Source organism: Erpetoichthys calabaricus, chromosome 2 (assembly GCF_900747795.2).
Source record: "Erpetoichthys calabaricus chromosome 2, fErpCal1.3, whole genome shotgun sequence".
NCBI lineage: Eukaryota > Metazoa > Chordata > Cladistia > Polypteriformes > Polypteridae > Erpetoichthys > Erpetoichthys calabaricus.
Genome location: NC_041395.2, coordinates 276,115,302 through 276,132,862, shown reverse-complemented (window position 1 = coordinate 276,132,862; position 17,561 = coordinate 276,115,302). Strand labels below are relative to the sequence as shown.

General features: G+C 35.4%; 3 protein-coding genes across 6 annotated transcripts in view; 1 reads left to right on the top strand and 2 right to left on the bottom strand.

The window, feature by feature from the left end:
* Positions 1-17,561, top strand: part of samd8 (sterile alpha motif domain containing 8) — a 197,642-nt gene that overhangs the window by 95,251 nt on the left and 84,830 nt on the right. The window contains exon 1 of one of the 3 annotated variants that reach the window (XM_028795559.2): positions 8,925-9,023. The exons of 1 other annotated variant lie outside the window; for it this stretch is intronic. In XM_028795559.2, the coding sequence (XP_028651392.1) occupies positions 9,001-9,023 (23 nt within the window). In that variant the 5' untranslated portion in view covers positions 8,925-9,000. Of the gene's footprint in view, positions 1-8,924; positions 9,024-17,561 lie in introns of those variants that run through there. One more of the 3 variants, XM_028795565.2, reaches the window with a different exon arrangement.
* Positions 1,362-8,810, bottom strand: zgc:153981 (dual specificity protein phosphatase family protein). 2 transcript variants are annotated; one of them, XM_028795572.2, is made up of 4 exons: positions 8,723-8,810; positions 3,609-3,902; positions 2,829-3,046; positions 1,362-2,571 (listed from the first exon to the last, which is right to left on the bottom strand). In XM_028795572.2, exons 2-4 carry the CDS (start codon positions 3,734-3,736, stop codon positions 2,360-2,362), a joined length of 558 nt encoding a protein of 185 aa, XP_028651405.1. In that variant the 5' UTR covers positions 3,737-3,902; positions 8,723-8,810; the 3' UTR covers positions 1,362-2,359. The 2 variants fall into 2 exon arrangements, with proteins under 2 accessions (XP_028651405.1, XP_028651404.1); XM_028795571.2 differs by having other exon boundaries at positions 8,451-8,809.
* Positions 10,493-16,142, bottom strand: si:ch211-223p8.8 (dual specificity protein phosphatase 13A family protein). The gene is made up of 3 exons (XM_028796160.2): positions 15,904-16,142; positions 14,488-14,705; positions 10,493-10,796 (listed from the first exon to the last, which is right to left on the bottom strand). The coding sequence occupies exons 1-3, from the start codon at positions 16,068-16,070 to the stop codon at positions 10,594-10,596; spliced, it is 588 nt and encodes a 195-aa protein (XP_028651993.2). The 5' UTR covers positions 16,071-16,142; the 3' UTR covers positions 10,493-10,593.

The following is a 17,561-nucleotide window of genomic DNA, read 5'->3' as shown; positions in this document are numbered from 1 at the left end:
AGGAAATCATGATAATTCTGAAGGAAAAGTACAACAAGCATTTTTGATTTTAAGGCACTCTGTAATGTTTGAGATTTGTGCCTGTTGGGTTTCTGTTTCTTATCACAGCCCAAAGCAGATGTGCACTGTATGTGGACTGAGGGGCAGGCTACAGTCCCCTTCTGAGCTCTCATTACAGAAAGTGGAATTAGGATTCCACAAGTAGGTACGAAAAGCATGTGCGGGAACCCAACAAATAGCACTCTGATTTCAATTTGTAAGTGCAGTGTGATAAAGTAACCCATCTAAATGAACATTTCTAGAAGTATTTTGGAATAATTACAAATTTCTTTTTCGGCATTACAGAAGTGTTGGCATTTGCTTAGGAGTATATTATTATATTATATTATATATATAAAATCCTAAGCCTAAAAGTGCAACGATTTTATGTCACTTTTTTGTCACACTGTAAATCGGGCTTATTTTAAAACCTGTGTGTATATCTTTGGTATCATTCTTTTCAGAATTTATCAACTTTAATGTGATGTTATTAGATTTTCAGATTCTTATTCCGTTTTTAAATTATAAACTTAGAGAAAAGCCAAGCAAAATGACACCTTTTATTGGCTAACTAGAAAGATTACAATATGCAAGCTTTCGAGGCAACTCAGGCCCCTTCTTCAGGCAAGATGTAATCTGATCTGATTTGATTACATCTTGCCTGAAGAAGGGGCCTGAGTTGCCTCGAAAGCTTGCATATTGTAATCTTTCTAGTTAGCCAATAAAAGGTGTCATTTTGCTTGGCTTTTCTCTACATTCATAATGGCTAACACGGTACAACACCCTACTACTACTAAATTATAAACTAAAATATAAAAGTTGTGTTTTTTAGTATCAACAAAGTCATGGTTTTTATTTTTGAGTAAACTTTCTTTCACAGGAACAAACTATTAAAAAAAAAAAAAAAGATCTATTCATAACACCAATGTTTGTATTTAGGTGTTAGTTAGCTGAAGGTCGAGTTACGTTGATCCATTGCATACCACTTTAGTTTTCACGTGATTTTTCCTGTTATTTAAACGAGTCATTTTTAAAAAAAAAAAAATTCTTATCTATAAGAATGTCAGTTAAAACAAATGGATCGTTTATTTAGTCTCTTATAAATACTCATCAAGCATAGTGGACTTCAGTTTAACGGGAATACTCCAATTGGTAAGAGAGTAAATATTTTATTCTCATTTCGTGATTTTTACTCCGTTAAATATTTTTTTTTTTACATATTTATAGAATTTCATGATTTTGACTCCAATAAATAATAATTTTTCTTTTGTACATTTACAGATTTTAGGGGGGGTTTGGTCCCCCTAGTATGTATGTATATTACGTTTTTATTATATATAAATATAAATAAAATACCACTGACTTGTGTCTGGCTGTGTGCCCCAGTAGATAGAGCAGCACAACTAGCAGGACGCATGTCTGTGTGGCATGGCTGTATGTTGGTGATTCATATTGTAGAGAAACAGGAGAGGTTAGCACCAGTATGCTCTCAAAATCTGTGCTACTTAAAAAAAAAAAAAAATCCTGCCATTTGACAGCTGCTTCAGTACTGTGGACTGGAAAAGGCCACTCTTTCATTTGTCATTCATAGCTCTCTCTGCCTCTTAAGCAGACCTGGAAGTTCCCAATACCACCACTGCTAACTGCAGCTGTCAGTCAAGATGGCACCAGAGTTCACGACTAACTCTGTGTTAATGGCATGTTCTGAAGCCTTAGAGGGAGCTGGAACTAACAGTGGTTGCAGGATTCAAAGGAATTCACAAGTTTATGTTAATGTTGTGAAATGGCAGCTATCCTTAGCAGATTTGGTTGTTTGAGAAGCGTAATATGAGCAGATATAGGATGGTCTGCCCATGAGTACTACTAGTCTGTTTGTAGCAAAGAACAGTGAGAGCTTTTACTGACAGTTCATAAAACAGAATTTTTTTTTTTTAGTTTCTGCATTCTTAAATATTTTTGAATTTGAATACACAATGGAAAGAAACAAAAAATTCATAGAAGATGAAGGCAGGAACCTGTAGCTCAGTAACTAATGTATCATGACAAGGAGGCAGAGAATTATGAGAGTTCTGAAGAGATCACTCACAAGTGTCCACACTGTGTGTACTTATTTTACTTCACTGTACTTGGTACAGATTTTTTTTGACAAGATTTAATCCAAGAGGTACAAAGATTTTTGCTTCCTTTGGATTTTAACGCCTCCAACATTTATTTCCTATTTTGTTCTGGGCACGGACAATTCTACAAATTGTATAACCGCATATAATGTATGTACAGATATCAACAAGTAGCCAATTGAAGACTACTTTATTTTTATTTGCTAAAGTAGTCTGCAAATTTTCCTTTTGCCCTGCAAATGATTATCCAGATCAAGAAGCTGTTTTAGAAAATTCTTATTTGGACAAATTGGTCTTCTTTGAATAACTTTTTGTACAGCATCACAGAGTGAAAGATGTTGATACAACATTAGATAGGCTAACACCAAGGTCGCTGATCTGCTTACTCCCATAATACAATGGACCAAGACCTTTCCTGAAAGAAAGAACAGCTGATTAGAATGTACAATAAGCAATTTATCAGCTTCAGTATTGTTGCTTGCATGATTGTCATTTTGTATACATATGTGGATCTTATGAAACGTGTTAACAATTAGCAATGCTTGGATGATTAAGAAAAAAATAATTTTACTACATTAAACTATATAATAAATAGTTTAGTGATGAAGCCATCTTTCAATAACCTTCCTAAAGTAAAATGAAAAGCTCTGAAGGGCAAATAAAAGTGCTTACCATCTTTCTTTTTGAGAGCTTTATTAACAAAATGTGCAGCCTCTTTGAAGTGTTCACTTAGATCAAAGTCTAAGGAATCCTCAGCGGCTATTCCTTTGTATGTTATGTTCTTTCCATAGAACATCTGGTCTCCTATGCTGCCTTGTTTAGAATGGGCAGCATTTAAAACATGAGTGATGCCCATTTTCTGTAACATACCTCTATTCTGAGCTATTGTTCTGTTGCAGAAAAAAAGAAAAGAATTGCACATTATAGGTAATAGTTTTCAATTACATCTAAAAGACAACCTTGACATTTAAATGATACTCTTTTTTATTATAAAAGGAAAACAGAAATTAATTTGTCTTCACAAACTTAAGTTACATAACTTCTTCTCCAATCAGAAAGCTGTGAACACATTTTCTATTAAGTTCCTTGTTACTTTTAGCCATGAATCACCCACAAAACTAGTTTCTTGATTGGTTTTAAAAAATGATACATTTCAACTATTGCCTAATGCATTTAAATTATCAGCAATGGATTTAAAAGCAAACTTCAGCCTAATTACATCCAAGTCCTACACATTCAGGCAAATCACTGGTAACACAAAAAAAACTTAACATGTTACCTTAGAACTTTACCAAACAAACACATAAGAAGATAAAAGAAGAAGTTAGAAGAAATAATTAAAAATGTCAGAAGTAATATAAGTGCCGAATGATATTACCATGCAACACTTGGCACTGGATTACACGATCCAAATTCAAACTCTATTGTAACCGATTAAAATAAAACACTTACAGATCTCCTATGTAAAGGTTGGGCCACACTTCATCTATCTGGGTCAGGTCCAATTTGCAATTGTCCATAATATTTTCCAGCTCCCTGAGAGAGACAGATTTGATTCCCGATTCTCGTGAGGATGACATTTATATCTAAATTACGCACTCGTAGGCAAAGGCTGGTGTTTGTTCTGAATGACTGTTTGCAATGTTTCTCTGAGTCTGTGACACATCTGAACAGGTGTCCGAACCTTCAGCTCAATTTAGAACACTCTGACATCAAAAGGATTGTGAATCTTGCCTGCCTGGCTGCCTGGAAAAAGAAATGTTACATTGAACAAAATATACACTATCTATACTGCACATGAACAAGCAGTAAAGAAAGTTACCATAAGAATATAATTTAGATTATGAAATTTCAATATTATTTTATAACAGTACAGTTTGCATTTCACCATGTGATTCACCAATTTTAGCTATTGAAATTGGGCCACTCAAGTCCTTGCTTTGTGGTGAGCCTAAATAAAAAAAGGATAAAAGCTGGAGTAATTTCTGCCTGAATGTTTCAATGATGACTGTGATTACACTAATGTAAACTGACATAATACTGTGGTGTTATGTAGTAACATAACATGTGCATCTTAAGTGTATACTGTAAAAATGAATAAATAAATTATATTACTCAATATTAAGTATACTTTAATGTATTTTGGATCTGCACTACTAAATGCTTGTCTATTTAAATTTAAGGTTTTAAAAATCATTCAGACACTGAAATTACAAACATTCATGGCAGGATTTAAATCAGTTAACACTTTTGTATACCCTTATTGTATCTTTCCACACATGGAATAAATTCTAAGGGCACATATCTGTCAACAATGGTGATGCCCAACTGGGCTCATCTAAACCTTCTCATATAATAACAATGCAGTTTCTTTGTCATATTTTTTTCTCTGTTTTCCACGCCCTCATCCACAGTCTCTCTTCTATCCCTAATAAGACTTTTCTTTGACTTTCCTCCTGACTTATTCTTCCTATAGAATAAGGTGACTTTCAAACCCTCACAGGTTTTATTACTGGGTAACTGGTGTCTTTGTTTGGCTACAAGGGCATCGGATGACAGCTCCCTCTACTGGATCCAGGTGACATTGCACAACAGATGCCTATGAAGCCATTGAAGAGTTATGGGGTCTCTCTCAGGCACTCCCAAGAGGTCACACAAGATGGCAATTGTTCTTAATGAACAATATGATCTTAGCATTACAAGTCTGTAACTATGTGCTGCAGGTCTAGTGACCAACACTTCTTGTCTGTGACACTGAGGAAATAAGTGATGAGTAAGACAACATTTCATTGGTCAGGTTCAGGTCAGATCGGGTCGGGGAGCATGCACTGCTACACAGCGCATTGCCACACCCACCACATGATGAAACAGCTCGGGATCCTGGTTGGCAAACCCCCAGCCAGACACACAGTCCAGTCCCACCCTTCGGAAATGACCCTCTATCTGCTGCAGCCAGTTGTTACCTGGGCGTCACCTTGACCTAGTCCAGCCACTCAGGTCCTCAACAATGAGGATCCTGCAAGCCAGATCACCCTCGGGGAATCGCTACACATGGCCATAGTGCCATAACAGATGCTCCCTCACAATGCAGGTAATGTGACTCATTCGGGACTCAGTGAGCAATTGCTCTTTTGACACAAAGTCAAGACACAGTACCGAAGGAGTCCAGTCTTCATCTCAGGTCACTGGATAGCATCCATGTCTTGTAACCATACAGCAAGACAAGGAAGCACCAGGACTCTAAGGACTTGGATCTTCATCCTTTTGCATAGATATCGGGAGTGCCATACACCGCTTTCCAGTGACATCTTGTCACCCTATGCTCTCCCAATCCATCTACTGACTTCATAGGAAGAGTCACCAGAGACATAAATGTCACAAGGTAAGTAAACCTCTCAACAAGGTCGACACGATCTCTACAGACAGACACACTGCTGATGGCTGTGCCCAAGAGGTCATTAAAGGCCTGGATCTTGACTTTTATCCAGGGCACTTGCAACCCCAGACACTCAGACTCCTTGCTCAGTGTCTCGAGAGCCCCGATCAGAGCCTCCATTGACTCCACGAAGATCACAGCATTTTCAGTAAAGTCAAGGTCAGTGAAACTTTCTTCACCAACAGATGCCCCAAAGCTGCTAGACCCCATGACCTTGCCCAACACCCAGCCCAGATAAGCATTGAACAGAGTAGGAGCAAGAACACTCCCCATGATATCTAGCAACTTTAAGGGGATCCCGCAAAGTCTCAGGATGTTCCACATGGCAACTTGACCAACTGAATTGAACGCTTTACGAAAATCGAATGCTTCGCTTGTTTTGTAAACAGGACATGAGTCACTAGACAACTGATGGTGTGTCACTTGCTCATGGATTCCTCTAACAAACGCCTCCTTGTCTGCCTTCAGAGCCCTCGCATTTTATAGCTACATTAAATGAAGTATGTCACTGGTAGGATCTCATCAAAGTATCTCAACAAAATCAAACAGGACTGAAAGATCATTCAGTGAATACTCAAAAAAAAACAACAAGCAGGCCTCCCTTCTGGACACGGGACAGGGTGGAAATGGAACTTGAGGTGGGAACAGAGGGGTGTGTACAGATTCAGGGGGGTGTGGACAGACAAGGTCGGCATTAGGAATTCATACTCGCCCGTCTAATGTTCTATTCATTTGCATGGTTAGATTGTCAGCCGCCCCATCCCATCCTGCTTTCCGCTATGTAAAGCTTTACTTGATCTGCCAAAGGCTTTCTTCATTTTCCTCACAAAAAATGCTCCATCCGCTTCAAAATAGCCACATTAAGTTATTAAACCATTTTTCGAGTCACATTTATAAATGAGCATCTTTCTGCGGTCTTCCGTTGAAATGTGCATGTACTGTTAACTTGTTGTTACATCATCATTTTTCATGGGCTCTGAGCCAAGGTAACTCTTAACTAATGTTACTTTATTTTACATAAGTTGTAGTGCTTTGATGTGTAGGTTTCTACATGTTAAGATTTGGACTATAATACATTGACCTTTTTAAAGACACATTTCCATATTATTGTGTATTAATGTTGTAGCTGTGGCTAAAGATTACGAAAAAGTGTACTTTCATTGTGACTAATGTAAAGGCATTGGACTGATGGTGCACTGGGAGCCATGGATAAAACACAATCTCCACTCCATCCTGTGGTCCCCAGCAAGGACCTTCTCCAAAACAATATCACAGAATCAGACTTACCATACATCTTAAAGCACTACATCAAATGCTGCTATAATATATAATAAAGCGTTTATCATGCTAAATGATTCCAACCATACCAAACATAATTATTTTCACTCCTGCAGTGCTGCCCTTACACAACCAGTTGTACATGACTTCTACCCATTAACATGGCACCTACTCATGTAATAGTTTACCTTATAACTGACCATTAATATACATTTAATGCTCCAAATCTACTACCAATTATTTAAAACATTATTTATTCCACAAAATCCTTTACAAAAATCAAGCTATAACACATACCAGAAATATTAGAATTTGCAAGTAGCAAAACAACTGGGAACAAGATTAAAAAAAAATAAATCGAGCAAGCGGGACCTATACTATTATATAACTAGGCTAAGACAGAAATAAGTACTCAACTCTTTTTCAGTTCAACAGTATCTAACATAGAAGTGTATAATATTTTAATCTAATTATTTTAATGTAACCCAATTTTAAATGCATTAATCACTGCAAAGGGCCACACATCAAAACAGGTTTAGATTTGTATTGGACTAAAGATTCAGTTTAGTTTAAAGCATGGACTGGTGAATGACATTCCCTTAAGACAGCAAAGCAAATAACTGCACATTTATAACAACATATGTGGTTGACAATCTACAAGGACCCAAGAATATACTACAAAACATGAATGTATCCCTGATTTGGAAATGCATGGTTTATATTAAGAGTTGGCAAGTTTGGTCCTGGGGGCCACAATTGCTGCAGGTTAATTAATGTTCAAACTGACCGTTGTTGATAAATGAACTTATTTAATTGGCATCTTATTAGTGTTTAGCAGCTGGTGAAGAAAACAAGCAATTAAAAACAGTGATCACAGCTCTTTCAAAGAAGCAGTAAAGGGTTTCAGAATCTTAAGTGAAGTAATGAAAATGAAGCACAAAATGTTGAGCTGCAATTGCTTCAGGACCAAACTTGAGGACCACCAGTCTAAATGGAATTCACTATACAGGACACAGACAACGGATGGGTTAATATAAATCATGTAGTTTTGAATCTTACCATTATCCACATATCCCATCAAACAGCTGAAGCATCTCTCTCTCTCTCTCTCTCTATATATATATTAGATAATATCACATTTATGAACGTGTTTAAATCCAATTTAGAAACAAGTGGGAGCTTGAACCCGCCAGTATGAGCCACAGGAATTACCAACCCCAGACTGAGTGACAGACCAACTCTACCATGCATCCAAACTAAACAATTTCAAAATCTTCAAATTAATCTAAAACCGGTTCGAAAGGGAGAGATCACGCAAATTTCCACGCAGACAATGAACGGCAGGGCACGGAGTCTGCAAAACAGCTATGCTACTCGCCGCGCCACACGGTGAGGCAATGAAGTATGGGAGCAGACTTCTTATCTTTACGGGGAAACTCGATTTGGTTAAAGTGAGCATGGCGCAGTAACGGAGGGCGCAAGAAACTCGCCACTGCACACACACAATGACCGCCTTGTCAGCTTCTATTAGTTTTCAATGTTGTTTAATATTCGATCAATAAAATTCAATAACTACCTACCGTTAAAGAGTTTCGCAGTAACATGTGCGGTGCGCTGCTTCATCTGGAAAAGTGTAATACTGTAAACAGGATTAGATTAAACTCGGCACGAGCCTACAGAATAGACAATGACAGCGTGTAGGCGAGGATCGCGGACTTTCAGTAATCTCCAGGGAGCTGCCGTATTTGAGGCAGAAGTATTTCAAAATAAGTCGCATTACTCGGCCCCGCCGACCAGTAACGCACATTTCTGTGGTCATAAATGTAATGTTAGCAGTAACTTTTAATCTTACAGGTTTTAGGGTTCAACTTCCCATCGTCTATTGCTCCAAGTTCGCAACCCGCCTCCCAAACGTATTGGCACGACTGCATTCTAAATTATGCAAATCAATAGTTGGGAATTGTGGGTAATTTTATAGTAAGATGCCGAATGAGGTTTGCGTTAGCACTCGCAGATTTGGGCTTGCTTCATGGAGATGATCTCTTATCTTCCCCCTTTTTTTTGTAAATCGTATTAGCAATTAAACGTCTATCCTTTGCAGTTTATGATGGAATAACGGGGAGAGATAATATGTCAACGAAAGCCGTAAAATGGTGCGTATTAATTGGTGTAGTTGTAACACTTTTAAAAGTAAATCTAATGTAATGGAAATGCATAATAGTTTGTCATTTTAAATAAACGTCTTTAGATAGAGTGTTTTGAGCAGGTTACCCCATTTTAATTTAATTCAATTCAGACATGCCCTCCCTGTCGAGTAGTAGTGCCAGAAAAGTTTGAAAGTGGTCTTCCCTTGTTTGCCTTTTTTTCCTTAGATATTTTCACATTTATTTTATAAAGCAACTGTTTTAGAAACTCTGCTTCATATGTTATATAAAATGGTACATACAATGAGCATTTTTTATATATTCCCCCCGTTCCCGTCCATTTATACTCAGTCCAGATTGAGAAAGTTTTTGCAGGTGAGGTGTGTGGCTCAGTAATACTCTGTTGAATACTAAATGCTTTTATTAATGCAGTTGACTTGTGCACCAGTCATGTTTGTGTTGTGACTCAGTAGTACGTGGCACTGCTTGAAAACTGTGCCGTAGCCTAGATGAACAAAGAGCCTCAGTGAGCCATTGCAGCCTAAATAAAAAGAATAATAATATGTTTATGGGCCGTTTGGGTTTGTGGCTCACAAGTTATTACAGTATTGGTCTTTCAAAGCCATTAAAAAACAAGGTGTTGCAGACTATTGTAGGCCTTATTTAAAATATCCGAGTCACTTAAACCTGATAGAAAAAAAAATATTTAAAAAAGAAACCAAACTATTTGATCAACAAAAGATCAAAGCAAATTTCATAACTCCTGGATGATTAGACTTAGGTGATACAAGACACTAAGTAAACATTAAGAGAAAAGTAAAGTTTTTTGAGTGGACAATAATGATTGCTTAAATAATTTGCATGGATATTCTCATATTAACTTTTTCCAGTGGAAATTCGTATAAGACAGACATAACTTTATTTGTCCCCTGGGGAATTTGAGTTTTTACAGCTCTTTAAAGAAACACATACATAAGTGGGTAGATAAGTAAGTAATTAAATAAATACATAAACATACACACACACTTTGGTCTAAATGAACACCACAATTATTTTAAAGCATGAAAATTAAAAAGAAAGAAAACTTCTGATTTGGTAGTCCCAGTCACAGTGATGGTTATGGAGATGTATTGCCATTGTTACTAAGGAGCGTTTCTTGACCCACTTGTGCTGAATAATTCGTTGACTGTACGTCCTCAGTGCTAACGTGTCACAGAGAGGATGTGCAGCATTGTTCATAATGACACTCAGTTTTGTTTTCATTCTTTTCTTTGCTATGATCTCCAGGGGCTCCAGAGTGTGTCCTATAACTGAGCTTGCCCACTTTAATTAGCTTGTTAATTCATTGGGCCTCTCTTGAAGTGATGTTACCAGCCTAGCACACCATAGCATCAGAAATCATACTGGCCATCACAGAGTTGTAGAAGATGTGAAGGATGTCATTAGAGCAACTAACAGTTTATTCCAGGGCTATGGTTTATGGGCTTTGTGGAAGTTAGAAATCTACAGTGAACAAAAACCTGAAGACGGTGGTATATTAAAACTTTTAAGCATTCAAAAAAATAAACTAGTTTCACTTTTAAAAATGACTTCTTTCTTCTTGCAGTTTCATGTCCAATGTTTGTAGCTGCTTTAAAAATCCTCGATTTGGAAATATCCATCTGTGTTCTTTCACTTTTTTAATAGCATCAACTAAGGAAAACTGATGGTAAATCATGAGATAGGCCAACACTAGGGAAGCAGATCGGCTCACCCCAACAGCACAGTGCACAAAAAGTTTGGCTGAAGATAAAAATATTTTTCAGTTATATATATAGAAATATATACACAAAACAAAAAAAAACAACTGAAGAGTTGTTTTTCTTAGAAGAAAAGTAAATAGCTGATAGAATTAAAGTAGATCATATGTAAAACAGAACTGACATGGCACAAATGAAAAGCTTCTGTGATGGATGAAAATTTAAATTATCTATGAAAACATTATTGTCAGATTAGTACACTAATGATTCTAACACATAAGAACACAAAATATATTAAATATTTTCACTTTGAGGATAGGTTACAAAGCTCAACCATCTTCATTATTTTATGGTGAATATAAGCTTTAAAAGTAAAAAAAAAAAAAAAAAAAAACACTCTTTTCTTTAACAGATCTGATTCCATAATTAAAATTTGCTTTGCACTATAATTTTGTTTTTTATTTGCTATTAACTTTAGATTTTCCATGTAGTTTTAAGTGACATAATGCAGAACATACTTTCCTGAAACAACAAATATTTCCTGTGCAGACTATCATGAGTAATCAAAGCATTTGTTTTTTATTGAATTGTATCAAAGTGTTTTTTAATCAATGCAGTAACTACTTAAATTCAGAGAATATTTATCATTAAAGAGCTTATTTAAACATAACTTTCTATTTGTAGATTTACAAAAAATAGCAGGTTTAAGCCATTTAAGCATAAATAATACCATCTAGTGAATCTGTCTGGTTTTGGAAGGTAGTAGCTTAGGGCTGTGAACAAGCAAAAACAAAAGAATGGTGATTATGTGTAATGTTCATCCAATGACGACTTCACTGCTTTCTTCAGCAAAACTAATAATTTCTTTGGCTGATTCACAGAAAACACATAGCATGTCTCTATTAATCATGTTTCCCCGTATACATTAGAATTATAAAGTTCAGAATCACACAGGAATTTAGCTGTCTTTGTGCAGTTGCGTATCTGGGCCTTCCAATTCATTTTCTATTTTGGTTTGATCTAGTTTTTACGCTTTTTTTTAAGATGGTAGTGGACGCTTTTATATGAAATCTTCAGTTTCTTGGTAATCTGTCACATGGAGTAGTCTACATTGCGAAAATTAACAATAAACTAATGTGTTTATTGAAAAAGCTGTTTAGTTTTGTCCATTTTTGAACCCAGAATTGAATTTGAGGAATGCTAGTACCTTGGAAAGACAATTTACCTGTGCTTTATTGAACGAATAACACAATTACAAAGGATTCTCTAATGACCAATTAGCATTTAAATGTGATTTCTTACTTAAGAATGAGATTTTGACAGTTTTCCACGTAGGACACTGGAATAATGTCTGCTGAAAATGATGCTTTGCTGTGAATAATTAGTTATACTGTATATCAGCCATTTCAAGCAGTAATAGTCATTTGCAACATTAGTGATGCCTTGGCTATATTTTAAGCTAATTGAATGGTACTTTGTTTCTATCAAACAAATTAAAATTTCTGCATGATTTCAAACTTTTAAATAATAGTATAGCAGGAAATACAAACTGCTAATATGCCTAAAGCACTGTGGCTTCATTGCATTTTGCTGTGTTTTCTGCCTTCGGTTTCAAAAGACACTGACAAATTATTTTATGAATTATATCCAGCCTGTCTGCTTTGCTTTAAAGCATCTATGATTACACTCCAATTCAATATACTCTAGTCCAGTTGTTGTGTCAGCACATACAATATATAGAGAATGTTTTTAACATAAGTATTCTGTTTTCATTGTAGAAGTAAATAAACCCGTAATTCAGACATTACAACATCAGATAACCATTTTGCACTAAGATGCACTCAAATACTCACATTATATTGTAGTCTAATATATCCGTCTAAGGGAACAGTAGAAACTGGCAATGCTTACCCAATGAGTTTGTCATACATTAACCATACACATGAATCATCCAAGTGCACTCCTGCTTAGTGATAACGTTTGGTCTTTCAAAATTCCCAAGAATGCTTTCTGTTTAGATATACGGTATATATTGCAGATACCTCATTTTTTTTAAAGGACAACTCTTGGAACACTGGCTTGGTTTTTGCAGTTTTTTGTTATTTGGATATTTGTATGTGTATTGGGAGAGTTTGAAGTCAGAGTGAAGTGAGAAGAAAGTGTGAATTTGCAGTAGATCAGCGTTGTGTTGGTTAATATTAACGTACATCTCTTTATTATCTGAGATTCAGGATTCCACAGGAAAATATGAGAAAAATCAAAACCTTTTATACATAAATGAAAAAAGGGGTGGGGGTGTCTGTAAATCTGTTACTGTGATTTGGTACTATTTACTGTTTGTAATTATCCATTTGTGTCCTGATTTATTTATGGAACTGAAAAATAACCTTTTTTGTTTTTTTAGGAATACATGCTTGGTGTCTGTTTAATCTAATCAAAAGTTTGACCCAATTGTAAAATGTAAAATATGTGATGTTCACCTAAAAACATCTTTGACAGTGGAAGAATAAATATTTTATTACCTCTGTGAATAACAGATTGGCAATACACAAAATAAAACTATTTGTAAAATCTTTAGGTATTGAGATACAACATATGTGACTGTGAGTTACATTATTACACTTTCATTTGATTTAACAACATTTTTGTAACATTTCAACACACAGCTCTAAATGAGCAGTTTAAAAAAAAATCTGTTTTGAATTATGTGACAATTCTGGAATAAACAACATATAAATATAGAATTATGTTGCCAGGACATTATTTTATTGGTATATAAGTCATAAAATAATATTTAATTTTAAAATTATTCCTCTTTGGAAAAACTGTGCCTTAGGTATATAGCTGTGGCTATTGCTGTGTTGACCTGACCATAGCTCTTAAGTAGTCTAACAGTGTAATGCATAGGAAACACACTGTGTAGCTTGAAATCTGGTCTATTAAAATGATGTCATACTAACTGAATTTTCCTGGACTTGCCTGAGTGAGACACCATTATCACAACCTGCATGGTGCTGTTTCTTTGTCTGTAGATCACACTATATTATTTCTTGCCACTTTTTGACAAAGTATGTGTGCAGAATTTCAAGTGTGTGGCTTGAATAACAAATATGTGCAGTAAATAGCAAACAAAGAGAAATTAGATATCAAATTAGAGATTGGGCAGCATAATAATCTAGTGTCTGTTGATCTGATCCTAATTATAAGGCATTCAATATTATCATGCAAAATTTAATGCCTGTCATGGACTTCTTATTTTGTACATGTGATTTCCTCTGGGGACTCCAGGTTGTTCCCACCGTCCAAAAACATATGGTTAGATGAATTGCTTCTGAGGGACTAACAGTGCCATGCATTTCTATCTGAGACTGGTTAACTACTTTGTGGTAGATTTTGGGCTGAAAGGAGCTGTTTGCTTGAAATAATGATTACAAGGTAGCTTGTTGTTCTTTCTCCAGGGCAATTTATTTTTATGTTTTATACATTGTAATGTATTTTTTGAAAAGGAAAGGTCTGGGAAAATGGAAAGATAACCAATTCCTCTTCAAAAAACAATTTTGATTTATTATAATAGATATGTATTTGTTGGATGGTTCTCATTTGTCAAAATATTGCACAAGGATACACACAGTTTCATTGGGTAATGGCAGCACCTGTCCTTGCAGTTAAGTAGATGTCTAAATTAACTATACTGTTTTAAATACACTGAAATCTTTAAATAAAAGATAGCTAACCTCCTGAAGAAGTCATAGCCTTATGTATAAATTCAGAAGCAGAATAGAAATATTTGCTTAAATCAAAGTTTTGCAGATCATCAGCTGGGACGCCATAGTAATCCACTGTAGTACCATAAAAGTCATGGCTTCCTTTACAGCACATTTTACCGTGTGCAGCATTCAAAACATGTGTGATGCCCATTTTCCAAAGACTGTATCTGTCATGGGCCAGAAACCTGCAAAAATTAAAATGAAGTTAGACCAAGATACATTTCTTGTCACTTAACTCCTCTGTCTTTGTAATTAATGTCTTCTTTCATTTTTATGTGATGTCAGTGCACAAATTGAGCAATCTTTTCATTACAGTATTTTTATTAATTGCTTTTTAATAGTTATATATTGATATTATAAAATGCTATTTAAATTCAGTATTGATATAAATGGTTGATTTACATAAATTAAACTTTATAGCCTGGTGATGACCAGTTTAGTGCTGTTGTGTTGCTGCTCCAGGGACTTGGGTTCAAATCCAAGCTCAGTCAGGTGGACTTTATATGGGGCCTTTCATGTTAATTGTGGATTTTTTCCAGATGCTGTAGTTACCTCCTCTATCCTAAAGAAATGCAGGATAGCTTCACAGAGGACCCTAAATTGTCCAGTTGGCATACATTGCAGTGTTTGTTTCTGCTTTGTGTCTGGCACAGCTGAGGTTGACTTCGGCTCCTTTTGAGCTGATAGGTGGAGCCAGTATACTTAGAAAAGTAAGGATGTTTATTAATTTTGAATCTCACCCCCTCTGTTGTCATATAATTTGAAAATAAATGGATAGTTGGATCTTTCAAGTTTTAAGAGTTTAAGGAAGGTGCATACTTTCCTAAAGAGTGGAATGTAAAATTGAGTAAGCATTATACAGTAGAAGAAGTCTGTTCCCACCACAGTACCAATTTGTAGTGAACACGAGTCTGTCCAATCCACAGTTGGCTCATAAATAGCCACCTGTTAATTTTAACTTTAGTCACAGTCGAATTGAAACTACTGACTTGGTTAAGAACACCAAAGAAAAAGCAGAAACACACTCTAAATGTGGTGCCAAATGTGACACAATAAATGCACTGTATGTACTGTAAATAAATGCAAAGCCAATAACTAATAATGATTTGAATTATTCAAGACTTAAATGTTTTTTCAACTTTACACAAATGTTATTATCCTGACCAATGAGTTCATATAAAGTAGTCTGCTTACTTTTGCTTTAATGTATGAAAACATTCCTATTTTTCAATCAAACTTTATTAAATACATTCTTCTTCCAATACATCACATTTTATATATGTTATATGTTTTAATAACTATATGAGAGCTTTTTTTTGGAAAAATAAATTAGGAAAAAATTGCACTATGCTAAGTTATTAAACTACCCAGTACAGTACTTACATATCTCCCAGAAATAGGTCTGGCCACACTTCATCTGCATGGTTACATGATGTTTTCCCACTGTGCAGTATTTCCTCTAATTCTTTAACTGATGGTGTTTTGGGTTCTGGTTGTGAAATTTCACAAGATGCATTTATGTTAGTTGTTGATAATTTATTTCCAGACATTTCAGAAGCAGAAATTATTGATTTTTTTCATATATTCCAGTGACTCTGTTTCTTCAATCTCGGAGACTGTTATTTCACTTACTATATTCGTCTGACTTTGATGTGTATGAACAGGTGGAGACTTGAACAGTTTTAGTCTCTGAAGTGAAGATGATATCTGCAAGCTTTACTCTTTAGTGGAATCCATTAAAATCACAGGATGGAAAACCATAATATAACACCATTTTATACAGTTTATTAGACAGAATAATCCAGAATGTTAATCATTACCATGTTTCAAATACCTTTAAATAATTAAATATTCTTTCCAGTCTTGAACACTACATGAAGTTTGCATGTTTCTGTCTTGTTTGTATGAGTTTTTCTGTGGGCACTCCTGTTTTTCTGCTGCATCCCAAACACATCAATTAATAGGCATCTCTAAATTGATCCAGTGTGAGTGATTTTTGGGATTAACATGATTATACCTGCGTAATGAGCAAGCAACCTGTCCAGGTTTGTATCCTACCTTGTGCTGGACATGTCAGGATAAGTTTCAACTGCTTGATCATGCCTTGAATTATGTAGGACTGATAATGGTTAGATTTTCTTTCTCATGATATATTTATGTTAAAATGCATTTATTAAAAAAAATTCTACTTATTTTAAAGATGATAAGACACAATCTAATGAGTTTTTGACACATTATAAATACCACAGCTAGACACTGTTAGTGCAGAGGAACTGAATAAACCTTTGACAAACTCAGAATTACTTGATGCTATAAACTCACTCTGGAGTGAGTAAGAAGTAGACCCTGATGGATACCTGGTGGAATTTTATAAAAATAATTTCAAAAAGTTAGCTTCACTACTTTTAGCAACGTTTATAGAAGTTAGAGACAACATTAATTGCCATCTTTCCAAAGAAGACTAAGGGCTTGTTACAAAGTGCATCATGCAGACCAATTTCACTTCTGAATAATGATGTTAAAATACTCGCCAAAGTTCTCTCTACAAGAATTGAGAAAATGCTTCCCTCTGAAATATCACAAGACCAAACCGGAATTGATTAAAGGCAGACACTTAGCTTCTAATCTTCAATGTCTATTTAATTTAATATACTCGCCCTAAAATCTAACACACCAGAGATCTTATTATCTTTGGAAAAAGCATTTGACATTGTTGAATGGGACTACTTATTCACCACATTGCACATATTTGGGTTTGGCCCAAACATATGTGCATGGATCAAACTACTCTACACCAGTCCAGAAGCCTTTGTTTGTATTAGCAACTTTATTTCAAACTATGGTACTCGACAAGGATGCCCTCTATCACCATTGCTCTTTGCAATTGCCATTGAGCCGTTGACCATTTACTTTCTAAATGTATCAGAGATAAAGAGGATTAACATGCAGATGATATGGTTATTGTTTATATTAGAACCACACATTTCTGTACCAGCAGTCCTCAATGCACTAGCAGAATATCAGAATATATCTAGACTCAA

Excerpts from the sequence above, each read along its gene's own strand:
- zgc:153981 (XM_028795572.2), bottom strand. The coding sequence starts at position 3,736 with ATGTCATCCTCACGAGAATCGGGAATCAAATCTGTCTCTCTCAGGGAG. Across the intron at positions 3,047-3,608 it reads AACCTTTACATAGGAGATCT|AACAATAGCTCAGAATAGAG; the intron begins GTAAGTGTTTTA and ends TTTCTGCAACAG. Across the intron at positions 2,572-2,828 it reads AGCTCTCAAAAAGAAAGATG|GAAAGGTCTTGGTCCATTGT; the intron begins GTAAGCACTTTT and ends TCTTTCTTTCAG.
- si:ch211-223p8.8 (XM_028796160.2), bottom strand. The coding sequence starts at position 16,070 with ATGTCTGGAAATAAATTATCAACAACTAACATAAATGCATCTTGTGAA. Across the intron at positions 14,706-15,903 it reads GACCTATTTCTGGGAGATAT|GTTTCTGGCCCATGACAGAT; the intron begins GTAAGTACTGTA and ends TAATTTTTGCAG. Across the intron at positions 10,797-14,487 it reads GGCTATGACTTCTTCAGGAG|CCAAACTTTTTGTGCACTGT; the intron begins GTTAGCTATCTT and ends TTTTATCTTCAG.